Source organism: Hemiscyllium ocellatum, chromosome 5, assembly GCF_020745735.1.
Source record: "Hemiscyllium ocellatum isolate sHemOce1 chromosome 5, sHemOce1.pat.X.cur, whole genome shotgun sequence".
NCBI lineage: Eukaryota > Metazoa > Chordata > Chondrichthyes > Orectolobiformes > Hemiscylliidae > Hemiscyllium > Hemiscyllium ocellatum.
The window spans coordinates 24,078,870-24,106,522 of record NC_083405.1 but is presented as its reverse complement, the minus strand read 5'-3'; the positions used below and the strand labels follow the sequence as shown (position 1 = coordinate 24,106,522).

Below are 27,653 nucleotides of genomic sequence, written 5' to 3'. Positions count from 1 at the left end.
ATTCTCTACGTTTTCCCCACAACAATATATGTGGATTTCAACAGCTTCCTCATTTCCCCTCCCCCCCCACATTATCCCACTTGCAAGCCTCCAACTCAGCTCTTGGCCCACAAGCCTCATTCCTGATGAAGGGCTTATGCCCAAAACATCGATTCTCCTGCTCCTCGGATGCTGCCTGACTTGCTGTGCTTTTCCAGCACCACACTTTCGACCCTAATCTCCAGCTTCTGCAGTCCTCACTTTTGTCTATACTTGCAAGGAACAGATTTGGGGAATACACATTTGTATTCAAGAACTAAATGGAAAAATTGTAAAAGTACACGTGAATTGTACATTTTCTGCATTGAAAACGGGTCTGTGATCTTATCAAGGAAGAAGTCAACAGCTTAACATGTGCTCTAAGCCAGCTACTGTTTGTGGGAAAATCAAGGCAAGCAAAGCTTTCAAGGAGATAAGAGATGGGATTTATGACCTTTAATTACTGGTAGATCTGGTTATTGAAGGAATGGTGGGAGGGAGACCTTTATGACAATAGTTGCCTAGCATTAGTGTCCTAGGCCCAACCATTTTCAGTTGTTTTGTCAATGGCCCTCCTTTCTCATAAAGTCAAGAATGGGGATGTTTGCTGATGATTGCACCATGTTCAGCACCATTTGCAAATCCTTAGATTCTGAAGCAGTCCATGTCCAAAAGGCAGAAAGACCTGACTTGGGCTGAAATGTGACAAATAACATTTGTGGCATACAAGTGCCACGCAATAACCTCAAGAAGAGAGAATCTAACCATTGTCCGATAACTTTCAATAGTGTTACCATCACTTTCGATTTCCTAAAGGGTTACTATTGACGAGAAACTCAACTGAACTAACCATATCGATATAATGGCCTTGAGCACATCAAAGGCTAGGAATACAGTAATGACTAACTCGCCTCCCGGCTCTCTAAAGCTTGTCAATCATCTACAAAGTAGAAGCGAGGAGTGCAATGGAATATTCTCCACTTGCCTGGATGACTGCAGCTCCAACAACATTAAAGAAGTTTAACACCACCCAGGACAAAGCATCCACAAACATCCACTCCATCTGCCACCGATGTTCAGTAGCAGCAGTGTGCACCACCTATATGATGCACCAAAAATCGTTAGACAAACCCATTTCGACTACCATGCAGGAGAACAAAGGCAGCAGATAACATGGGACCACCACCACCTGCAAGTTCCCCTCGAAGTCAAACACCATTCTTGACTTAGAAATATATCACCATTCTGTCAGTGTCCTTGGTTCAAAATGCTGGAATTCCCTCCATAACACCATTGTGGGTCTACATGGATTGCAGCTGTTTAAGAAGGCACCTCACCAACACCTTCTCAAGGGCAACTCAGGGTAGTCAATAAATGGAATCATGCAGTGATCTCCATATCCAACAAGTGAAGAAAACAAAATGCACAACTTCTACAATTTCATGAACTTAACTGCTACTTATTCAAAGCACTATAAAGTTAAGATTTTGCAGAATTTTCATCTTTTTGTTTCTCCACTGTCAGTTTTTTTAAAAAAGGGTATACATATTTTAAACACTAACCTGCTTGTCAAAGCTCTTTGCGTCTTTGATTTGATTGAAGAGAAGGTATTTGTTATCGACAAATAGAAACCTGACTGACTTGTTCCCAACACTGAAGCTGACACCATCTGAGACCTGTATAACTGGCCATGTTGCTCATCTGGGTCAATGAAAAATTTGTACTGATCAGTGAAGGAGTGGGACTAGACAGGAAGCAGTGTCCCCTCCCTCACAACTTTGGTCATAGCAACAGGTGTCACACCCTGGTTCAGACTTGATCCAACTTTTAGACTCTGTGGATATTAGTCATTGTAATGTGTTTTAGGACACAAAGCCATATTGAAATACAGTTGAAATACTGAAGTTCAGAAGACGAGTTAATGGACATAAAACATTAACTCTAATTTCGCTCTACAAACTCTGTGAGACCTACTGAGTTTCTCCAGCAATTTTTGTTTTGTTTCATGTTTCCGGTATCAGGAATTCTTTTCTCGTTGAAGCCGATTTCATTGGTGGTCCCTACTGAGGTATAAAGTATTGTGTTTTATTTTGCCATGAAAGAACAACAAATGACAGATTCTGTAAATTAAACAACATACAAACTTTTAATGAATTAGTTATTACAAAACAATGTGACTTTAAATGTGTAACACATTTGTAAAAACTGGTCCTCGTGATTGTTGTAGTTTGCTCAATTGTAGCAAATAGAGCATCCACAGCTCATGTGAGAGTTGCTAAGCCTAAGAGTTTAGATGCAAGTAGCTCTACATATCCAAAACATAGGCAATGTATGTGCAGCTAAGGATGGAATCAAACTATGTACAAGTTATGTATTTAGAATACTCTTTCAGAGGCATATCACACTTTGCTGCTGAATGTGTAATCTTTGATGTTGGATCTTCTGTTCATCAGGTCATCAGATTTCCTTGTGATAACGATCGTGTCATTTCTGTATTAACAAAGTATGTTTTCAGCTCTCCTTTCCCTTTGACATTTATTATTCCTCTGCATGTACAGTTGTAGCCAAGTGTTTGTAAGATGTTACTGGTTTCTTCTGTTATCTGGAAGTGATTAAAATAGTTTCATTACTCCAGTAATGGATCCTCTTTATGTAATAATGCTTTCCATTAAAACAATCTTAAGAGGTTTTAGTCTGTAACTTGGTTGTAAAATATTGCAATATAACCAACATGTTGATACTTAGATCTTGGATTTTTTTTCCTTCTAATTAGTATCCAATTTCAGAGCAGGAACATTCACCTGTGTTACTGAAAAGAATTACTCCAAAATTTATGATTCAAGATTAATGTACATAACTTGCAGTATATGCAACTGTGCCATGCTACAAGCCCAACTAGCTGTGCTAAATGTGTTGCCAATGTTATTCTTTGCACGACAAGAATTATCAAGCAAATGTTGTTCAGTTGCAGAATTACAGTGTTGTATGCCAGCATCTAATGGAAGGTACATATATTAACATGCACATGGTCCTGTTCTTTTCAGACAGAATAAACATGCACACATCAACAAAATTGATGACAACCCATTCATGGATTCATTTCTCAGGCCCGGTCTGGTTTGAAATCTAAACAAAATCTGGCAGCTAACAATCATCATTACATTGTCCATGGCAATGCCTCCATCATTCAGAATTCACTCACAACCAATTAGCATTCTCCTCTCATACTGTATAAATGATCTCCCCCCTTCCCACACCCTCTGTTGGTATTCTTGTGAATTGTTCTAGTAGGCGCAAGACAAAAGTAACTTTTTTTCTTGACAATAATCGTCACTGAGACAGAAAAAGAAGCCAAGACAGGCAGAGTGAACGCTGCTAGGACATGTGCCACCAACTTCAATGAGAGGAAACCCCATAAATTCAGAGATTGGTCACTCTGGTGTTGTCAGTATGCTGCCTGTTCCTTCTTTTGAAATAGCAACTGATTGACTGCTTGCTTCTAGTTTCCAAAGATCATTGCTTCTTATCCCTGGCTTGTCACAAAAGACCATAGAAGCATCTTGACGTTGATTAAGTGGCTACTCAATATCATGAATAGAAATTGTGTAGAGATTATCCAGCAATGGCAAGTTTAATAGAACTTCTGCAAGTATCGCTCTGTTATGTGTTTTGTTTTAGGAAACAATGCCTAGTACAGAGAATAATTTACAATGATGCTGAAACAGAGGACTGGGCCTCTTTATTTGTTTAAATCATAGCTATATGTATGTTATCCTTAAATCTCATCTTAAAGTCTGAAAAGAACATTCCTCAGCCCTGCTCCCACAATGTGGGTACCCAGCATCCCATATAACAGTTCCATTGATACACGGGGAATGTTATTTTAAAGAAAGCATACTGGTATGTTGTTACATTATTCCAATTTGATTTTGGAATTGTGTTGTAATGTGTAGGCATACATGGATAGCCACAGATTTATACATTCACTACTCCACCTATGGTCAGAAGTGCTCAAAATACATGGGCTGGTGGGCAGATCCACCTCTGGAATCCACAGTTCATCCTGGAAAATTCCCTCTGAGAGGGTGAGCAATCAGGAAAAGTCAGCCTCATGAATAGAATGAAAGAACTGGTGAGGACTCATTCCTGCAATCACAGGCATGTTCTCTCCCCTGCTTACTTCTGACAGGTTTATAGTGAGCATAGTATGTGGCTGCTATAAGCAAGGCTGGAGGCTGTGGGTGTAGGCTGTCAGGCAACACAGTGAGACTGACTAAAAAGGTCAGTGAGACAGGGGAGCAAAACTAGAAAGGCTGGGCCCAGAGGACCAATGGAGTGACAGTGAGGGCATGCAGATGGAATGGAGGAAAGGAGCTGCGAGGCAGGGGTGGGGTAATGAGGAGCTGCAGGGATGGCACAGAGGAAAGAGGAGACATAGTGGACAGGAACTGTAGTGGGGGTGAATTGGGCTGCAAAGTGGGAGGGAGGAACTGCGGATTGTGGAGAAGGTCTGAAAGGGGCGAGAGTGGAGTGAAGATCTGTATAAAGACCAAATCATTTTATTTACCTTATGATTGGACTGTGGACAAAAAGAAGCTCCTGCTTTAAACCAAGGGGACTGTAGCTGCAGTTTTGCAAATAGTGTTTACTGGAGCATACCAAAAGCTGTATACAATTTGGTATTTTCTTGGAACAGGGACAGGCAGCTGATAGACTCTGAACTAAACACAAACTGCTGGACAATAATGTTCTGATCGCCTTCTGACCAGGTGATCATGGCTTGTGGGTAGGCCAGTGCAGCAGAAAACCAGCTAGCCTGCAAAGAGGTAGCCCTAAAGCAGCTTTCTCCTGTGTTTCTCCTGAGTGGAGATCCAGTTAAAATCTAGCTGTCTTCTAATCACCTTACTCTGCTAATTCCCTACTGAAGGAGAAATAAAATGCCTTTAAGGACAGTGAATGGATATACTTTCAATCAGTGAATGAAGTAGAACATCAGTGCGTGAACAACCTTATATTATCAGCAAAGATCTAAAACAGAAATGAAAGGAAAAGAAATAAATCAACTATGGCCCACAGAGGTGTGATCATACTGTTTCTCTGATCTTTTTAAAATTCTTTTTCCAGCCTTAATATCATGTTTTATCTGTCATTTGTGTCTCTCTGCTTATGAAAGGGAGAATTAACAAAGAGATAGAGTTGTAAAGTTATAAGTCGACAATTCATTCATTCTAATTGCCATTTGTTAAACGCAGTTTGTTTATACCAATCAGTTGTTTTCTTGTTATGTACAAAGATCCGGCAAGTGTTTTCTTTTAACCCCTGAATCTGTCAGTCAGGTAAATTAAGGACTTTGGATAGTTTGACTCTTTTTTTTCATACTTGTGATGATTCCAGGAATAACATGGCTTGATTTACAACACACTACCCCCCAAAGAGTCATGATAAAAAAGATGTGATTGTATAATTTAATATTGAATAGTTTTACTTCATTAAGATGTGTATTTATTTGTAATAACATCTTGCATACTGTTACTTACTTGAACTGCAGCAAATGTATTACAGACAAACATGCAAGAGCTTAGCTGTGACCTCGCCAGTCTAAAACATATTTAGGGTGATGATGATGATGCCTTGTCTATAGTAGCATCAGCAAGATCGTCAAAACATAATTGTTAACTTATACCTGTTGTGGTGTATAAGGAATTATGGCTTTCCCTATGTTTGTAACTTTAAGTTTAGTAGAACAGTAATAATAATTATTGGCAAAATTGATAAATCCTCTTTATTCTGCTTCTGCATGAATTTCTGTCCCACATATCAGCACAAATACAGAGGAGTCATTTTTACTCAGACTGCATTATCTGACGAAGGAGTTACTGTGACTCCAGAAAGGAGCTCCTGAAAACCAAAAAAGTAGCCCCTGAAAATCAAAAAGTAAATCTTGAAAAACCTGAAGAGGGATCCTTGAAAATAAAAACCAAACATATTCTGAGCCCTAATAGTGTACCAAAGCAACAATGAATCAGTCCACCTGCCACACAGTGACCTCCAAGACATACACTCCATATTTATGTGTACAAGTTTAATTATTTCTGAATTTTGGGAACCGTATACACCAAATGACCAGCTAGATCCAAAAACTGGATGTCTCGTTGTCAGAGCCCCTCACATGAACAACTAGATGAACATTTTAGGGAATACCAGATTGATTCTTTTGACACTGATTTTTTTAATGCTTGCCCACTGGGTACAACATTCTGTTAAGAGTATTAGATCAGTAAATATGTCCTTTGAAAAATAATCATACACAACCCCTTTGAAAATCACCACATTTGGTGATGAACCATTACTAAGCTTTGTTAGAATCTCTCTTCCTTTACGTCAATGTGTTTAATTCTTTTTTTAACTTTAGTTAAAAAAAAGCTAGATTTATATTGTAGCCTAAGACTGGAAATATGCTAATTGTTCATGGAAGATTGACTGGTACAAGTAACTGCAGCTATCTGCGGCACACAAAGTGCATCCATTTGGCAATAATATTTGACAAACTTTGCAGAAGTGGTTCAAAGGAGAATACCTGTATTTTGCCAAGAACTCCTGTGCTGTCCATTCGGCTTGCCACATTAACACTATTACCCCAGATGTCATACTGTGGTTTCTGAGCTCCAATTACTCCAGCAATAACAGGACCGTGGTTAATACCTGCCAGAAAATTAAACAATTACTTTACATGCAATCTTACGAAAGATAGTGTCTCTATAACTCTCACTATCTTTGCCACTAAAGTAAAACTACAGGCATATGGGTAACAAAATATTTTGGCCCAAAACTCTAATTTCCCAGACTGCTGGAGAACATTCGGGGCGTGTTGATATGTCCACATACTGACCTCTGTAGGAACAGCTCAGCAAGTTTAAGCTTTCGGTCGGCAATTTGACTGCTCTCTGAGATATCAGACAAGAGGCGTTACATAACGTGAGCTGGAATTGGAGATTTCAGAGAATTCCATAGGATTTACCTTAATAGTTAACCAGGCAATGTTAGAAAGTAAAAAATGCATTAACGTCTGGCTATCTCCAGAGCTGACTCTCCAATCACCCATAGTAACCACCCAAATACCCCTCTGATACACCCAAATTACATCCATGACCCCCCTAACAACTGTCAAACATCCTGATTGATCACTGACTATAGCTAAAAATGTGTTGTTGGAAAAGCGCAGCAGGTCAGGCAGCATCCAAGGAGCAGGAGAGTTGATGTTTCTGGCATGAGCCCATTGATCACCTAACTATCCAAGTATACATCTCAAACCCAACTAATACAGCACCCTCAAGCCACTTTACCCATGTACTGATGGTGGTGGCGATGGTTGTGTGGGGGAGAGTGGGGGAGTTGCCAAGGGACCCATGTCATATCCATGACAGATGAAGTCAGTTCTTGGGTTAGAGAATGTCCGATCTCAGGGGGTGCATTAGGTGCTGGGCAGAAAGTGTTGGGTCTCAGAGTGGGAGTGTGGGGGTGTTGGCGCAGAAAAGTATCAGCTCCCTGGCGTGGGTTTGGGTGATGGCTCCCAGGGTAATGTACTCAGGTCAGGGTTAACGGGTGTAAGTGCTACTGTAGTAAGGGGTATGGGAGTTAAGTATGGGGTCAGCTGAATAGGTATTCAGGAGATAGATTATGCAGTTTACTCATTGCCATCAGAATCATTCAAAATCTCCAATTTTTATGTGGAGATCTTTGGAGGGCTACAGTTGTAGAAGAATTGCCCAGAGTAACATGCAATATCCTGGCTATTCTTTTGGAGCCTGCTAGAAATGGGGATTTCACAGGGTCTCCTCATGCACAACTCCCAGCCACACTGGAATAATGACTGTCCTGTCATCAGACAGTCTGCCCCAATATTTTGTTTATCTGATTATCGACAGTATATTTGAGGTTTACTTCTAATAAAGTTAAAAATCACACAACACCAGGTTATAGTCCAACAGGTTTAATTGGAAGCACACTAGCTTTCGGAGCGACGCTCCTTCATCAGGTGATAGTGGAGGGCTCGATCGTAACACAGAATTTATAGCAAAAATTTACAGTGTGATGTAACTGAAATTATACATTGAAAAATTGATTGTCTGTTAAGCCTTTCATCTGTTAGAATGCAGTTGATTAGTCAGGATGTCTGAAGGTTGTTGGGGGGGTCATGGATGTAATTTGGGTGTATCAGAGGGGTATTTGGGTGGTTACTATGGGTGATTGGAGTGTTAGCTCTGGAGATAGCCAGGCATTAATGCATTTTTTACTGTCTAACATTGCTTGGTTAACTATTAAGGTAAATCCTATGGAATTCTCTGAAATCTCCAATTCCAGCTCAAGTTATGCAATGCCTCTTGTCTGATATCTCAGAGAGCAGTCAAATTGCCAACCGAAAGCTTAAACTTGCTGAGCTGTTCCTACAGAGGTCAGTATGTGGAGATATCAACACGCCCTTAATGTTCTCCAGCAGTCTGGGAAATTAGAGTTTTGGGCCAAAATATTTTGTTGCCCATATGCCTGTAGTTTTACTTTAGTGGCAAAGATAGTGAGAGTTATAGAGACACTATCTTTCGTAAGATTGCATGTAAAGTAATTGTTTAAATTTCTGGCAGGTATTAACCACGGTCCTGTTATTGCTGGAGTAATTGGAGCTCAGAAACCACAGTATGACATCTGGGATAATAGTGTTAATGTGGCAAGCCGACTGGACAGCACAGGAGTTCTTGGCAAAATACAGGTATTGTCCTTTGCATTCTAACAGATGAAAGACTTAACAGACAATCAATTTTTCAATGTATAATTTCAGTTACATCACACTGTAAATTTTTGGCTATAACTTCTGTGTTACAATCGAGCCCTCCACTATCACCTGAGGAAGGAGCGTCGCTCCGAAAGCTAGTGTGCTTCCAATTAAACCTGTTGGACTATAACCTGGTGTTGTGTGATTTTTAACTTTGTACACCCCAGTCCAACACCGGCATCTCCAAATCAGGACTACTTCTAATAAGGCCTTTCTGTACCAATTAAAACTGGGTATCATAAACATTAGCACTAAAGCTGGAGTCAGTGTTTATCTACAAATCCAGAATGAGGAATCCCTTCAATGTTCATAAACATATATTTATTTTGTTTTTAATAGCCAGCTTTATTTGTCCATCAGAAAAGAACATGGGAACTGGAGTATCACCTGATGCCATTTTTGCTTTACACTAAATAATTTAGACTTCATATTATGTACCACAGATAGTCATGTTCTGTCGATTCAGATATATTGTAATTTGTTAAGACCACATTATTATTATTTATAACAAATATTCACAAGTCTACAATATCACAGATTTACATACATAACCTAGGTGTTGTCTTTATATTAACATCCACAACACAGACCTTTACATAGTGAGGGTGACTGAAGGCAAAGGTGGGTATCTTTATGCTAGAACATCACAGATCATGATTTCATGTAGCTAAAAATATAGGTCTATCTGACCTGTAATCTATACCATAGTGCAACCTCTTCAACCCTGCAACATTGTAACTAAGTAGTGGTTTCAAATTATAAATACAGTTATTAAAAGAAACAAAAAAGTATTTAGTACACACGGTTTCACCACCAGATCACGAGAGCAGGAAATATAAACATGCATACCAATACGCAGCTTAAAGTCATTGAAAGAATGCTTGTTGATCACATCAAGTTTTATCATAAGTGCGAATGCAAATTCCAACATGGTTCCAATGTGTGTGTACTGTCTGTCTGCTTCCTGCAAATCAAGAGGAATTTAGATATTAGAAATTTAGATAGATATTACATAACACAATGTCTGGTTTACAAATAAAACATGGATTCAAATGTATTTAGAAATTGTTTTTGGAACTCAGCAAAAAGAAAATCTGTGGATTCAAATCACAAAAGCACAAAATTCTATTAAGCAATATACAGAAAGTATGGATCAATACTCACGCTAATAACTAAGTGCTGTATAGCCTTTATGATGAACAATGTGGAATGGTAATACACAATAAACTGTTGACCAAAAGTCAGTGATCTATATACATTTCAAACCTGAATTTAAATATTTTAAATGCTACTGTTTAAAATAATTTGTCATTATTTGCCACTTATGACTTAGAATTTTTAAAAAATGATCAGTTAATTATAAGAAAAATATTGTAAATGATTTTATTTTACTTCTTTGATGCAATGATGCTGTGGCTAACTGTTCACAGATCAAAATTAGACAATGTTGCCAATTGATTGGTTTTGCCTGATAAATCTTGTATGTTTGTGTAGTTTTCCCACTTCTTGTATCAATTTCTGAGCTTTCCTGAAAATGTTGTCAATTATAAAATCACCAGTTTAATTCACAAATTAAAAGCGTGCTGATGCATATTAATTGCCATTATTTTGCCTAATTGTTCTTTCTGGCCTAATAAAATTGCTCTGATCGATTTAATTAGAAACCATTACATTGCAAGATTAATAACTGCCAGTGTTAGTGATCAGAAATTTTGTTCGGAAGTAGGAGAAGCTCCTAACGGTACTTTGTCCATATGATAAGGGGAGTTGATAGTAAGGTCAGCATTTATTGCCCAAAGGGCTGTTATGAGCCAACCCAAATAGCAGTGGAGCTGAGTCACATATAGGCCAGACCAGGTAGGGACAGAAGATTTCCTTCCTTAAAGGACATTAGTGAACCAGAGGGTTTCCTATGACAATCATCAGTGGTTACATGGTCACAATAGGCCAGATTTTTATTTTAGGTTTTTACTGAATCCAAATTCACTGTCTGCTATGGTGAGATTTGAACCCTTGCTCCCAGAACATTAGCTTGGATCTCTGTAAGCCTAGTCCAGCGACATTACCACTTCACCTTTACAACATTCCATGAAATCACAAATCTACTGGTAAAGTTTTTGAGGAAGGAAATCAAAATACAAAGAAGTAGTTTTCATTTATTAACACAATTGTTACAGAAAACTGTTAGTTATCTTCAATTTTGGAACTTAGTTTTTGTTTTGGCTTCACTGGGCTCCTTGTAGCCTTGCAATCCTTGGCCTCTCAATACTCAGGCATAAGCATGGATGCCATCCACTACATTTTTTAACAATTCTAATCAGAGTCCCATGAGGTGATTGCTGTCTCAAGTCCTGCAACGTTAAAAGTCTGCATGGTAACAACAGGTTACCTGATTCCAGTCAGGAGAATGAGTGTTGTGAGAATTGCATGGAGGGAGGAGGAATAATAAATCATACTTAATGATCCTCAAACAGATTAATCTTATCTTGGATAGTAATTAATCGTTGTGAGGAAAAAGGGGTGGCACGGTGGCTCAGTAGTTAGCATTACTGCCTCACAGCACCAGGGACCTGGGTTTAATTCCAGCCTCGGGCGACTGTCTGTGTGGAGTTTGCACATTCTCCCTGTGTTTGCGTGGGTTTCCTCTGGGTGCTCCGGTTTCCTCCCACAGTCCAAAAAATGTGAAGGTCAGGTGAATTGACCTAAACTGCCCAAAGTGTTAGGTGCATCAGTCAGAGGAAAATGGGTCTGGGTGGGTGACTCTTCAGAGGGTCGGTGGGCCGGAGGGCCTGTTTCCACGCTGTAGGGAATCTAATCTAATTTTGTTTTGTAACAATTTTGGATTCCAAGCCATTTGGCAGTACCCAGTTAAGAATGCTTTATATAGTCAGACATTTCGAGGATTAATTCATGGAAGAAAAAGTAATTGTTGTCTTATCAATACTGCTCCTTCTAAAGCATGTTTGCCATAAAATGGATGTTGAGTACCAATGTGAAATAGATTGGAAGCAAAGAATAGTACAGGTTCGATGATGGAGGGAGAGAAGTGTTAATTTGAATTCGGGCAGAGAATATATGCCTGGCTGAAAAGGATGGAGACAGTATTATGTGGTGAGGGGTAATGCCTGGTTTAATCAAAGAGAGTAGGTCAATAACGTGAACTTGAATTATTTGAGGAGGAGATAATTGGTTGGATTTTCCTTTTACATTCTTTTTAGCGATTACGATGCGTGTCATGGGGCTTCTTGCCAGTGCCCTGACTTTACTATTAAAAAGACTAAATTTCCTGAGTCAGGTCTAATCAGTGATTTTGGCAAAAAATTAGAAACTAGGGGCAAGAGTAGCCTGCTCCTTCATTCAATATGATCATGGTGGTTTCTCCATCTCAATACCATATTCCCACATTCTCCTCATAATAATTGATGCCTTTAAAATCTGAAAAGAACTCTCTCTTTCTTGAATATATTCAGTAACTTAGCCTCCGTAGCCTTCTGTTATAAAGAGTTTCAAAGATTCTCTACCCTTAGAGTGAAGAGACTTTTTCTCATCTCCATACTATCTGGCCTACCCTCTAGCTTAAGACTGTGATGCCAGGTTCTTGCCACAGAAAACGTCTTCCTTGCAGCTCATCTGTCCAGCTCTGTTAGAATTTTCTATGTTTCAATTAGATCCTCTCTCACTCTTCTCAACTCGAGTGAATAAAGGCCCAGTTGAATCAATCTTTCAACATGGGACAGTCCAGTCATCCCTGGTGTCTGCTTAATGAACCTCTGTTGAACCTCTTGTATGGCAAATATATTTTTTCTCTGACTGTAAGGGACTGACATTTGTCTTTGCTGATCCTTTTCTGTGCACATATTTATAGAAAATTTTACAGTCAGTTTCTTTGTACTCTATAATTCAACTCAGATACACTTACTTTTTTGATCAAGTTTGTTGCCCTTTTTTGCTGACTTTTAAACTGCTACTAATTTGTGCTGTTTCTGGCAATTTTATAAATCTCTTTGGATCAAATACTATTCTTAATTTATTTGCAAGTCACGGTTGAGTCACCTTTCCTCTTTTAGTATTGCGCCAGACAGGAATGAATAATTGTAATTCATGCACCCATTCTTTAAAATTAATCACTGCATATCCATCATCAACCGTTTCAATAAGGTTGCCCAATCCATCCTTGCCAATTCATGCCTCAAATGCAGGAACAGGAATATTTTGCTCCATTTGCCTTGGTGACGACACCTGATATATTGTGTGCAGTTTCACTCTCCTTTACTGAGAAAGGATAGGGAGGGAGTGCAATAAATGTTTACCAGACTGATTCCTGGGACGGCAGAACTAATGTATGAAATAAAACTGGATTGGTTAGGAAATATTCATTCGAGTTTAGATGAATGAGGAGTGGGTGGGGAGTCTCATAGAAACCTACAAATTTCTAACAGCATGAGGCAGGGTGATCAAAGGAAGAATGTTTCTGATGACCGGGAGAGTCCAGAACCATGGATCATAATCTAAGGGAATGGAGTAGGCCATTAGGACTGAAATGAGGAGAAATTTCTCCAACCAGAGAGTGGTGAGGCTGTGGAATAGTCTGCCATAGAAAAAAGTTGAAGCCAAAACATTGAGTACTTTCAAGACGTTAGATATATTTCCGAGGGATAAAAGGATTAACACATAGGGGGAGAAAGTTGGAACAGGACTCTGAGTTAGATGATCAGCTATGACTATACTGAGTGTTGGAGGAGGCTTGAAAGACTGACTGGTCTACTCCTGCGCCTATTTTCTATGTTTCTATGATTCCAAAAGGAAGAGAAGCCAGCAAAAAAAGGGACAGAATCATCCCAAGTACTGGAAAAACAAAAGACTCTGAATGCAGAAAAGTTGTTCAAAGCCATAGAGCAGAAAAGAGGATTGGTGTCCACCACTAAGGTTTTTGAACTAGTGCTTCATGTTACCTGAGTTTGATGGTAATCAAACAAAAAGGCAGAAAAATAGAAAAGAATAGAATTAAACTCACACAAATTTAATTTTTAATCGATTTAAATATTGTGGAATTGGGGTGGAAACAGGTGTTATGGTTGAAGGAGGGTAATTGCAGATGTGGGGGTGGAAAATTAGGTCTGGAATAGGAAGCCTCAGGGTGGGACCTCGCAGGCCTGGTCAGGAAAGTTGATGGTTAAAAGTTAGCGGTGGGCTATCGTGTACTTTGCGTTGGGACAAATTTGGGGAGTGAAGAGAGATTGGAGATCTGGTGGTGGGGTATGAGGCAGACAGATCTCATGGTGGAATCTGAGAGTCTTGGAGAGAAGCTCATAGGTAGAGTCATGGCCAATCACTGAGGTAAGTCTGGATCCAGGAAGCAGCAGTTAAAGGCACTCAACTCCGAGATATGCCAAGTCCTCACCTTGGAAAAGTTACTGGATTTCCAGATGCTCTGGAAACATAGTTGATCATTAAATTCCAAAAGTAGAATGGCAACAAAGGTCTCAGGTTTCATTATGATATTTAAGTACTAGCGCATCTACTTCAAGCAGTTTGGTTGGTTGGCCATTTTGTGGCCTCAGTTAAATGCCAAAATATTTTGATTAGAGAAAAGTTTGAATTGAGAAATAGATTTTTCAGACTTTCACTCCCAGACAACCCAAACCTGCTGGTTTCTTTTTCTGGTTTCAATTTCTTCCCTCATTAGTCAACTTTATGAAATACTTTTATTTAAGTTGGCAATTAAATGTGTAACACTGTCTCAACTAAATAATGGTATGCATTTGATATAATTCACATGGTGGGTAAACAAATAATTCACTTCTATATCAACAGATACTCTAGAGAAAATAATCTGCATTCACAGTAGTGTCTATGCAGACTCATCTTTGAAAAGGAAAATGTCAAGTAGCTTTTATCGCTGGAGAGCTCACTATGAGGAAGATTATAGCAGATTGCATCACCAGTAATGTTGCTGAGATAAACTAGACAATGAAGAGGGTGAATAGACTCTTTACATTATTTGAATTCTAAAAATCTACAGTGAGTAATTTTAATTGGCTGCTGTCATTAACACATGAACCATTTTCATAGTTAGAATTCTAATTAGCAATTCAAATTGATGCTGCAATTACCAAATTAAACTCATCTGCAGATCCTAATAAATCTCTTGCACTCTGAAGTTGAGGTGCTAAAGCATGTCACTCATTTTTGAAAACAAGCCTTGGTATATCAATTCCAGTGTAACCATGGCAATATGTTTAATAACCAGACAGACCATTACAATTTTCTCTCCTTTAGTGGAAGTTTATGCTGTAATTACAAATAGGAGCATAACCGCTAAAGGTGCCACACGTTGCAGTAAAAATATCTGGATGGTTTAAGATACTTTATAAGGCAATCATGTCAGGAACAAAAAAAAACTGTTGGAGAAACTCGACAGGTCTGGCAAAATCTGTGAAAAGAGAAACAGAGTGAATGTCTTGAGTCAAGTGATCTTCTTCAGTACATTTCAGGACTGTGATAGAGCATCCGTAATACAACTGAAATCAAAATAGTGTATCTATGTTGGATTTAAATGAATTTACCTGAATGGATTGCTATCACGAAGACCAACATATCTTCCATTGACAGTCTATACTTCCCACTGCCTCGGGAAAGAGAAGCCAATATAACCAAAGACTCTTACCATCCCAGTTATACTCTCTTCCATCTCTCCCATTGGCAGAAGAATCAAAAGTTTGAAAACAGACTTACGACCAGCTTCTTGTCCGCTATTATCAGACTTATGAACGGACGTCTCACTTATTAGAGCTGATCTTCTCTGCATTTTCTTTGCAGCTGTGTATTCTGCAATTTGTTCTATTATCCTGATTTACTTATGCAAGGTATGGTTTGTCCAGTTAGCATGCAAAACAATACTTTTCATTGTATCTCGGTACATGTCACAATAATAAATCAAATCAAATCTCTTAATAATTATTTGGTTGTATAGAACTTAAATACTGCTCAAAGGAGAAAAGAATGAGCGAAGCTGACTTGATAAAATAGAAGACACCAAGTTATACAGTATGAGAAGAGGGTGCTGACTGGTTGGGTCATCACTGGCATTGAGATACAGCATGAACTGTAAACTATCAATCTCAGGTCTCAGAGCAGGCAAGTAGATTTAACTCAGTGTCCTACATGCTGGCACTGATGAGTGCAAGACAAGAAGCTTTAATATGCTGTCCCCATTTAGCAATGTTTAAATTCCTTTCTTTCAACAGTGTCAGTGCTTTTCATTAATCCTTTACTCAAAAATCATGTGTTTCTGTCAAGAAGGACAATAGTAACATAGGCTAAGCAATAGACCATTCAGTCATAGAACATAGAACATAGAAGGATACAGCGCAGTACAGGCCCTTCGGCCCTCGATGTTGCGCCGACCGAATCCTACCTAACCTATACTAGCCCAATAACTTCCAAATGCCTATCCAATGCCCGCTTAAATGACCATAAAGAAGGAGAGTTCACCACTGATACGGGCAGGGCATTCCATGAACTCACAACCCGCTGTGTGAAGAATCTACCCCTAACATCTGTCCTATACCTACCACCCCTTAATTTAAAGCTATGTCCCCTAGTAACACCTGACTCCATTAGCGGTAAAAGGTTCTTAGTATCTACCCTATCTAAACCCCTAATCATCTTATACACTTCTATCAGATCTCCCCTAAACCTTCTCTTCTCCAATGAGAACAGCCCCAAGTGCCTCAGCCTTTCCTCATAAGATTTTCCTACCATTCCAGGCAACATCCTGGTAAACCTCCTCTGCACTCGTTCTAAAGCTTCCACATCCTTCCTATAGTATGGCGACCAAAACTGCACACAATACTCCAGATGAGGCCTCACCAGAGTCTTATACAACTGCAACATGACCTCAGGACTCCGGAACTCAATTCCTCTGCCAATAAAGCCCAGTACACCATATGCCTTCCTCACAGCACTATTTACCTGGGTGGCAACTTTCAGAGATCTGTGTACATAGACACCAAGATCCCTCTGCTCATCCACACTACCAAGTAGCCTACCATTAGCCCAGTAATCCATCATCTTGTTATTCCTACCAAAGTGAACGACTTCGCACTTAGCTACATTGAATTCCATTTGCCACATTTCCGCCCAGCTCTGCAACTTATCTATATCCCGCTGTAACCTGCCACTTCCTTCCTCACTATCCACAACTCCACCGACTTTTGTGTCATCCGCAAACTTGCTTACCCAGCTTTCAAGTCCTTCCTCTAGATCATTTATAAATATAACAAAAAGCAATGGTCCCAAAACAGATCCTTGTGGTACACCGCTAGTAACTGCGCTCCAAGATGAACATAATCCATCAACTACTACCCTCTGTCTCCTTCCAGCCAGCCAATTCCTAATCCAAACCTCTAATGTATCCTCAATGCCATACCTCCGAAGTTTTAGCATTAGCCTACCATGGGGAACCTTATCGAACGCTTTACTAAAATCCATATACACAACATCTACTGCTTTACCCTCATCCACTTCCTTAGTCCCTTGAACCGTTCCACCATTCAATGAGATCATGGCTGATCTGTCGCCTAATTCCATATACCAGCCTTTGACCCATATCACTTTAAAAGCTTAACAAAAAATAGGTCTATCCCAAAGTTAAAATTAACCTGATCCTGCACTCATTGCCATTTGTGGAAGAAAGTTCCAAGTAACTATCACCCTTTGTATGCTGAAATGCTTCATAACATCGCTCCCTAACAGTCTGGCCCAAATTCTCATACTATGCCCCCTACTGCTAGAATCCTCAGCAAGTTGAAATAATGTATCTTTATCTACTCTGACTTTTACTCTTAATAATTTGAAGATTGCAACAGATCACCACTTAACAATCTAAAATTCTGGAGAAAACAGATCTAATTCAAATAATCTCTCCTTATAACTTAACCTTTTAAGACTATGTGTTATTTATGTAAACCTACATTGTAATCCCTCCAAGATCAATATGTCCTTCCTAAGGTGTGGTGCTCAGATCTGCTCATATATTCCAAGTGGAGTCTAACCAGGGCTTGGTATAACTGCAGTATAATTGTGCTCCAGTCCCCTAGATATAAAGACCAACATTTCATCAGTTTTTCTTGATTATTTTCTGTACCAGTTTCAAAGCTCATTGCACCTGAATCTCCACGTTTCTTTGAACATCCATAGTATTTAACTTCATGCCATCTAAAATATATCCTGATCTATCATTTTTCAGTACAAAATGGATAACATTAAACTTACTTACATTGAACTCCAGCTGCCAGTTTTGTCCATTCATTTAGTCTACTCACTTATTCCTTTTGTAATTTTATGGGACCATCTAAGCTGTCAATAATGCGTCTAAACTTTGTGTTATTAGCAAGTTTGCATATTTGATTTTCTATGCCATTTATACAAGTTGTTAATAAATAATGTGAATAATTGAAGCCCTTACACAGATCCTTGTGGGACACCACTGGCCACATTGTGCCAATTTGAGTACCTTCTCATTATCACGATTTCTTGTTGCCTGCCACTCAACCAATTTCCCAGCAACATCAATACTTTTCGCTCAATTCTTAGTCCCTTTCCAGGGACTCCATGTTCCAAAGAGCAGGAGCCCCAGCTCCAAGCTGCTGTTGGAAGGGTTAATGTTTTGATTTGTGGGACATGCCTGGTTGGTCCCAGCCAGGGGAAGTTAATTCTTCCACCTCCCTGCAAGGACCTTGTACCATTGTTACCTCAACAAAGGCTACCTTTATCTCTAGTGCTGCAGAAGCTGCTATGTTGCATCATCTTGGATAGGACTGGCAGGCCAGATATCGGCCTTTTAATTGTCAACTGCCAGGAAGAATGCCCCCTTACCTCCTCAGTGATCTGGCTAACTGCTCTTATGGACTTAGCAATATCACGTCAGGACTTATTTCATGCTGGGAAAATCATGGCCATAATCTTTTCAATTAAAGCCATTAACACTAAAGAATCATAGAATCCCTACAGTGTAGAAAGAAGCCATTTGGCCCATTAAGTCTGCACCAACCCTGTGAAGAGCCTCCTTCCAGACCCAGTCCCCAACCCTATGCCTATACAAGGCATCGACCATGGCTAATTGACCTAGTCTGCACATCCCTGCTCACTACAAGGGAATTTAGTACGGCCAATCCACCAAAACTGCACATCTTTGGACTGTGGAAGGAAACCACAGCACCAGGTGAAAACTCACGAAGACATGGAGAGAACGTGCAAACCCCGCAGAGACAGTCACCCAAGGCTGGAATTGAACCTGGGTCCCAGACACTATGAGGCAACAGTGCTAACCACTGAGCCACCATGATGCCCTAGATTATAGAAACCTGAAACTCTTTCCAGAAAAAGACTATAGAAACTAGAATAAAATTAGAAATCACACAACACCAAATTATAGTCCACCAGGTTTATTTGGAAGCACGAGCTTTTGGAGCTCTTCTCCTCAACCACCTGATGAAGGAGCGTCGCTCCGAAACCTAGGGCTTCCAAATAAACCTGTTGGACTATAACCTGGTGTTGTGTCATTTTTAACTTTGTACACCCCAATCCAACACCGGCACCTCAAATCGAAATCAGAATAATTATAGCTTCCATGACTGACAGAGTTTTGTTAAGTTTTCATTAGATATAGAAAAATGGCAGGATAATAAATTTGAGGGACAGTTCAAATCTAATTACTCAACAATGCTTTAGGTCAATGGGCTGAATGGCCTTTCCTTTTCCCAATCAATCTTTGATCCTAATTGTTCAGTAATTATGTATCACCCCATGTATGGATAAACGTAAAATCATTCCTATAATTATTCATTTTTCTTTCAAAAAGTGGGGAACAACAAAACTAGAGAAAGTCGAGTTTGTGGCAGTGACCATGCATTTGGATGGTGCCTGCTTCTACTAGAGGAAATATGAATCATAGACGTTTTATATGTTTCCTTTGGCAATTGCCCTACTCTCCATGGTGTTGCTGCTCATATCGATTCCGCATCATCTCCTGCACAAAAGTTTGTTTCTAAAATTATAGTATGCCTTTCTTCATTTAAAATTGGTTACTGACTGGTACTGAAAATGTGCTATTGAAAATTAATTTTGCCGAAAGAAAAAAGAATATATCTTACCTGGCTGAACTCTTGAACTGTGGCAGCACTTAACCCGGTTGCTGCCATATACGTGCTCCCGATAGTTTTGATCTTTTCTACCCCACTAAATTTAGGTTTGGACAATAGCTGTTGGGAAATACATGTATCATTTATGTGGTCTTTTAAAATGTAAATCAGGTAATTACATTTCAAATGATAGTGATGTGTGTGCATGTATATATTATATAGAGGAGTGAAGTTGCTATGATTGTTTTAATCTACTATGAAACCAACATTTTTTTTGATTTTGTCATAAATGAGCTACAAACAAGCAAGACTGCGTACATCAAAATATTCAATTCAATTCTAAACCAATATATTCCAAAAAACGCAGAAGTGTAGATGTCTTGAAATGCATAAAAATGGACAAAACCTCAGGACCTGATCAGGTGTACCCAAGAACTCTTTGGGAAGCTAGGGAAGTGATTACTGGGCCTCTTGCTGAGATATTTGTATAATTGATAGTCACAGGTGAGGTGCCGGAAGACTGGAGGTTAGCTAACGTGGTGCCACTATTTAAGAAAGGTTGTAAGGAAAAGCCAGGGAATTATGGACCAGGAGCCTGACATTGGAGGTGGGCAAGTTGTTGGAGGGAATCTAGAGGGACAGGATTTACATGTATTTGATTAGATTACTTACAGTGTGGAAACAAGCCCTTCAGCCCAACAAGTCCACACTGACCCACACTGAAAAGCAAACTGAATGATGCCCAATGTATAATCCAAAGCATTTGAACATAAATACATACCTTATCTAGCATAAATAAAATCCATAAGGAAAGGCAAGGACTGATTAAGGATAGTCAACATGGCTTTGTGTGTGGGAAATCATGTCTCACAAACTTGATTAAGGTTTTTGAAGAAGTAACAAAGAGGATTGATGAGAGCAGAGCAATTTACGTGATCTATATGGAATTTAGTAAGATGTTCAACAAGGTTCCTCATGGGACACTGGTAAGCGAAGTTAGATATCACAGAATACAGGGAGAACTGGCCATTTGGATACAGAACTGGCTTGATGGTAGAAGACTGGGTGGTGGTGGAGGGTTGCTTTTCTGATTGGAGGCCTGTGACCAGGTGCTGAGTCCACTACTTTTTGTCATTTATATAAATGATTTGGATGTGAATCAAGGCCAGGAGGTATAGCTAGTAAGTTTGCAGATAACACCAAAATTGGAGGTGTAGTAGACAGCAAAAAAGCTTACCTCAAATTGCAACAGGGTCTTGACCAGATGGGCCAATGACCTGAGGAATGGCAGATGGAGTTTAATTCAGATAAATGCGAGGTGCTGCATTTTAGAAAAACAATTCAGAGCAGCATTTATACACTTAATGGTAAGGTCCTGGGGAATGTTGCTGAACAAAGTGACCTTGAAATGCAAGTTCATAGCTTCTTGAAAGTAGAGTCACATGTAGATAGGACAGTGAAGAAGACATTTGGTATGCTTTCCTTTATTGGTCAGAGTATTGAGAATAGGAGTGGGGAGGTCATGTTGCGGCTGTACAGGACATTGGTTAGGCCACTTTTGGAGTATTGCATGCAATTCTAGTCTCTTTCCTACAGGAAGGATGTTGCAAAACTTGAAAGGGTTCAGAAAAGATTTACAAGGATGCTGCCAGGGTTGGAGGATTTGAGCTATAGGAAGAGGCTGAATAGGTTGGGGCTGTTTTCCCTGGAGTGTCGGAGGCTGAGGGGTGACCTTATTGAGGTTTATAAAATCATGAGAGGTATGGATGGGATAAATAGACAAGGTGTTTTCCCTGGGTGGGGGAGTCCAGAACTAGAGGGCATAGGTTTAAGGTGAGAGGTGAAAGATATAAAAGGGACCTAAGGTGATGAGTGTATGGAATGAGCTGCCAAAGGAAGTGATGGAGGCTGGTACAATTACAGCATTTAAAAGGCATCTGGATGGGTATATGGATACGAAGAGTTTAGAGGGTTATAGGCCAAATGCTGGCAAATGGGACTAGTTCAGGTTAGGATATCTGATCTGGACTGAAGGAGCTGTTTCTGTTCTGTACATCTCTATGACTCTTTGACACAAAAATGATGTAATTGATTGTTTGGATGCTATATTCAACTGATATTTCATCTGAAAGCAGGAATATACTGAAATATGGTAGCAAAGGCAGTGATTCAAGTTTATTCTGAAAGTCAGCCCTGTGGAGTTATTGAATCCATCATGGTTTGGGAAAAGCAAACTGAATGATGCCCAATGTATAATCCAAAGCATTTGAACATAAATACATACCTTATCTAGCATAAATAAAATCCATAAGAAAAAGCAAAATTGATTATCAACAACAGGTTCAGAAAAGATTTATAAGGATGTCTCATAAACAAATTGCAGAATATCAAATAGTCAAAACAATGTCTTTGGCCAACTGAGTCCACTCCTACTTCCTGCAAGAGCTATTTAATCCCACCCCTCTGTTGTTCACCGTCGCATTTTTTCCTTCTTTGTGCTTTTCCATTTCCTTTCTGAAAGCAATGATTGAATCAGCCTTCACTGAACTGTTAGCAGTGCATCTGAGATCCTAATTACTCATTGTGCAAAAGGACTTTCCTCCAGTTATCTCTGATTCTTCAATCACCTTAAATTGAATGCATTTATATAAATGACTTAGATGGGAACATAAGAGGTATGGTTGGGAAGTTTGCAGCTGACACCAAAAATTGGAGGTGTAGTGGGCAGTGAAGAAGTTTACCTTAGGTTACAATGGGATCTTGATCAAGTGGGACAATGGTTGAGGGGTGGCAGATGGAGTTTAATTTAGATAAAATGCGAAGTGCTGTGTTTTGGAAAAGCAAATCAGAGCAGGACTTATACACTTCATGGTAAGGTCCTGGGGAGTGTTGCTGAACAAAGAGACCTAGGAGTACAGGTTGATAGTTCCTTGAAAGTGGTGTTGCAGGTAGATAGGATAGTGAAGAAGGTGTTTGGTATGCTTGTTTTTATTGGTCAGTGTATTTAGTATTGGCATTGGGAGGTCATGTTGTGGCTTGTATAGATCATTGGTTAAGCCACTATTGGAATAATTCATGCAATTCTGCTCTTCATGCTTTAGGAAGGATGTTTTGAAGCGTGAAAGGATTCAGAAAGCATTTACAAGGATGTTGCCAGGATTAGAGGGATTGAGCTACAGAGAGAGGCTTTTCCCAGGGCTAGGGGAGTCCAAAACTAGAAGGATAGATTTATGGTAAGAGGGGCAAGATTTAAAAGGGATCTAAGAGGCAACTTCTCATGCAGAGGGTGGTGTACGTGTGGAATGAGCTGCCAGAGGAAGTGGTGGAGGCTGGTACAATTACATTTAAAAGGCATCTGGATGGGTGTGAGATTTAGAGGAATATGGGCCAAATGCTGACAAATGGGACTAGTTTAGTTTAGGACATCTGGTCAGCATGGATGAGCTGGTCCAAAGGGTCTGTTTGCATGCTGTATATCTCTATGACTCTAACTGGTTCTCAATCTTTCTATCGGTTGTGTAATGTTGCTCTGTCTAACACAGTCTAATGTCTTTGAAATCTTCCTACAAATCTTCTCTTTATGGAGAACAGCCCAGCCTCTGCAAACTTTCTATCTGGCTTGAGTCCCTCAATTCTGAAGCCATGCTCTCAAATCCTTTCTGCATTTTCTGGAAAGCCTTCGAATCCTTCCCAAAGGCGGTAAATATACAATGAAAAGGTAGGGGAATGGGTCTGGTAGGTTACTCTTCAGAGATTTGGTGGGGACATGTTGGGCTGAAGGGCTTGTTTCCACACTTTAAGGATTCTAATTCTAATTCGAAGAAGGTGGCCAGAATTGGATATAAAGTTGAAGTGTTTTTTTTTGCAATAAAAATTGGATAGAAGATCAGGGAAATTTTACAGCTGCTGTACACATCTGAGATCACATCTGGAGTACTCTGTGTAACTTTTGTTTTCTTGTTTGAAAAGAATGTAATGATAATAAAAGTAGTTGGGAGAATGTTCACTGATAATAAACTGCAAAACTTTGTCTGAACCAGGCAGGTTGACCCTGATTGGTCAATACATCGCCCTGAGAAATAAACTAGAGAATGATTACTGACATTCAGTTGAAACAGGCACATGTTTCTAAATGTTCTTTCTGTCTCTGCAGTTTTGTACATTTTCTTTCTGTCAGTTATCATATAACTGGTGCATTCTCCCTTTCTTACAAAAACATATAAGATGCTTAGGAGACTTGACAGAGTGGATTCTAAAAGGATGCTTCCCCTTGTAGGAGAGACCAGAACTAAGAGAGTGGGGGGTGGGGCTGGGGAGAAGGCAGCAAAGAATACAAAAGGTGAATGGGGGTGGGAATGGAGGTGACAGGTCAGAGAGGAGGGTGGGGGAAGGTAGTAAAGAGTATAGATGCTGCCTGACCTGTTGTGCTTTTCCAGCACCACTCTGATCTAAACCCTGGTTTCCATATCGGCAGTCCTCACTTTTGCCACTAAATTTTCAAGATAGCGTTATAGATTTTTGATGGACAAGGCAGTCAAGGGTTATGGGGGTCAGTTGGGAAACTGGAGTTGAGATCTGAATCAGATCAGTCATGACTTTACTGAACGGAAGAGTAGGCTCCACATGTCAAATGGTCTTCTGTTTCTTACTATGTTCTAATGTAGTTTTTAATTGATATTGCCTTTCCTCTTTCTTTCCAACAAAATGTATCATTCCTCATTGCTCTGAATTGAATTTAATCTGTTATATGAGCATCCATTCCTTTGTAGAATATTCTAATGCTACTCAGTGACAACAAGGATTCTGGTACTAGATGGCAATGTTATTTTGGTCACAGAAACAATTGTCAGTGACCCTCACAATAGAAATTCCTATTGCTATTACTTTTCCAATCTTTGCTACCTGTTCTTGCACAGCTGGGCCTTGATCATGACTTGGCTACACTGCCCAGAGGAACCATCACTGTCACCAGCTTTCTGAACAGTTAAAGAATAAGATGCACCTAGAGGACTCCTGCAATACTTTCTTGTTCCTCCTTAATTTTCTGGCCATTACCCATTCCCTCTCTAATGGCACAACATTAAACCGTTGGGTGATCAATTCCACTAAAGTGCTATGCACATAGCTTGGTCTTACCACTTGAGGGTTTTCAGAACCAAAACTGGAAGCTCAGGATCCTCCAGCTGACAATGTCAAAAATACTAAATACGCCTGGAGTTCATATCACAAGATTTGCATTCCACAGTGTCTGGTCTTGCTTTCATTTATTAAATCATGGAGGTCAGTAAGCACAGTAGTAATTGGTTAGCAGCAGTTGGTGCAGTTGGAGGATGGGAGGTTGGCCAAGAGAACATTGGAATTCTTGTTTATGAAGGCATCAAAGGCATTGATACATGATTGGGTAAAATTAAGTAGAGAAAGAAATGATGATTTTGTAAAGACTTTTGTGGTGGAGAGGAAATAGTGTCAGAAGCACAACTTGGAGCGACAAAGAATATTTTGATAATTAAAGCCAGCTTAAACCTGAGATAGCAGCAGGAAATCGGGATGGAATCAATGACAAGTGAGCAGAATATGCCAGATTTGATGATGCTACAGTTGCTCTTCCCAATGTTTAGCTAAAGAAAATTGTGGCACTTCGAGGTCTAGATGTTGAGAAGTTTGTTTGACAACACAGATACAATGGAGAGAGTGAGCTAGAAGCAGACCTTGAAAGTGATGCCACATGTTCAAATGATGCCACTGAGGGGCAATATCTAAACAACGAATGGATGGGCTCAAAGGATTGAACTCACAGTGAGGGATTATGGGAGAAAAAAACATTATTCAAGACATTCTGGAAATTGGATCAGAAAGAGTTAATCCAAGTAAGCACTGTCCCAATTATTGGATCAAGGAAGAAAACCTTTAGGGAAGCATAATGTTTTTTAAAAATGTTAAAGAAACCTCAAGAGGTAGGAGGAAATTGAACTTTGCTTAGTCTTAAAGGATGTCGCTGTTTCAGTACTTTAGCAGTGGTAGAAGTCTGATTGTGTAGAAACCAATAGTGAACTGTGCAAATCAAAGAATCATAGAATCCCTGCAGTGTGGAAACTGGCCCTCCGGCCTAACAAGCTCACACTGAACCAATGAAGAGTAACCCACCCAGACCCATTCCCTTACCCCATTACTCTATATTTACCCCAGACTAATGAACCTAACCCACACATCCCTGAACACTACGGGCAATTTAGCATGGCCAATTCTCCTAACCTGCACATCTTTGGACTATGGGAGGAAATCAGAGCACCCGGAGGAAACCCATGCAGACACAGAGAGAATATGCAAACTCCACACAGACAGTCGCCTGAGGCTGGAATTGAACCTGTTTTCCTGGAGTTATGAGGCAGCAGTGCTAACCACTGAACCACTGTGCTGCCCCATGGTATGATTTTCAGAGGCAACAACATGTTTCTGGACTTTAGAGATCCAAGAGAAAATGAGGCACCTGTCTGCAAGAATTGAGGACTCAACAGTAACATTTTTGAAGATTTTTGAGAGAATATGGGGTAATACCTGAGGGGGATGGAAGCATTTTTAATGTCTGCTAGCATGAGGACCTGCAAAGGAATGTGGTTGATCAGGAAATTAATGCAGAAAGTTTTAGTTCACATTCTCATGATGGAATGTTAACTAACATTGTTAACATAATTATGCATGAAGCATGGCAGGAAAGGTCATGCTTCTGCAGCCTTACAAGCACAGGCTGATCTAACATCAAATATGACCTGACCATCATTGTAATATAGTTTATCTTGTGCATACTTAGTAGGTAACCTTGAAATAAAGGTATAACTGACCTTTATTCTATGCTTAGTGTCAATAGGGAAGAGGGAACAGACGTTGGGACTCATAAACAAGGTGAGCTTGAAGGGGACATGAGGGGATACAAGTGACAGGCTAGAGAAAGACCCATTTCAGACCTATGACTTCGGGAATAAGGGTAAGTGAGGTGGATGGGAAAGAAGTCTTTCAAATATCTCATTACACCATCCACCACCATCACACCACCCACCACCATCTCCCCTCCTCATCAACCTCCCACAATTACCTACAGCTAGTTGAAGTAATGATTGAAACTGTCATGACAGCAGACATGCAGTTGGCCTTATTGTCTACATTTTGCATGAGTCTTCTCTGCCTTTCAAACCAAACCAATATGAAAGGAATTGTGGATAGGACTGCCAGCCAAAATTTTAAATCTTTAAAGTTATTATTGACCACATTATCCTCATCCAATGCTTCTCTTCTAACGTCCAAATGGTGGGACTATTTTCACAGGATGTGGATGTCACCGGCCAGGTTAGCATTTATTGCCCATCTCTAATTACCTGGAGGGCAGTTAAGCGTCAACCATATTGCTGTGGGTCTGGAGTCACACATAGGCCAGACCAGATGAGGACATTACTTTCCTTCCCTAAAGACATACGTGAACCAAATGATTTTTTCAGACAACTGACAATGGTTTCATGATCATTATTGAATTCAAATTCCGCTATCTGGTCATGGTGTGTTTTTAACCCAGGTTCCCAGAATATTGCCTGGATCAATAGTCAAGCAATAAGCCCAATAGATCATCACTTCCCCACTCATTCTTATTTAATGATTTACACATCATCTCCACT

The 27,653-nt window shown here is 39.8% G+C and overlaps 1 protein-coding gene across 1 annotated transcript in view; it reads right to left on the bottom strand.

The window, feature by feature from the left end:
• Nucleotides 1–2,174: 2,174 nt before the first annotated feature.
• Nucleotides 2,175–27,653, bottom strand: part of LOC132815957 (adenylate cyclase type 2-like) — a 624,569-nt gene continuing 599,090 nt past the window's right edge. Inside the window, exons 23-26 of the mRNA XM_060825336.1 lie at nucleotides 20,002–20,109; nucleotides 9,695–9,809; nucleotides 6,596–6,720; nucleotides 2,175–2,620 (exon numbers count right to left, since the gene is read on the bottom strand). Of these exons, the coding sequence (XP_060681319.1) occupies nucleotides 2,468–2,620; nucleotides 6,596–6,720; nucleotides 9,695–9,809; nucleotides 20,002–20,109 (501 nt within the window). The 3' untranslated portion in view covers nucleotides 2,175–2,467. The remainder of the gene's footprint in view (nucleotides 2,621–6,595; nucleotides 6,721–9,694; nucleotides 9,810–20,001; nucleotides 20,110–27,653) is intronic.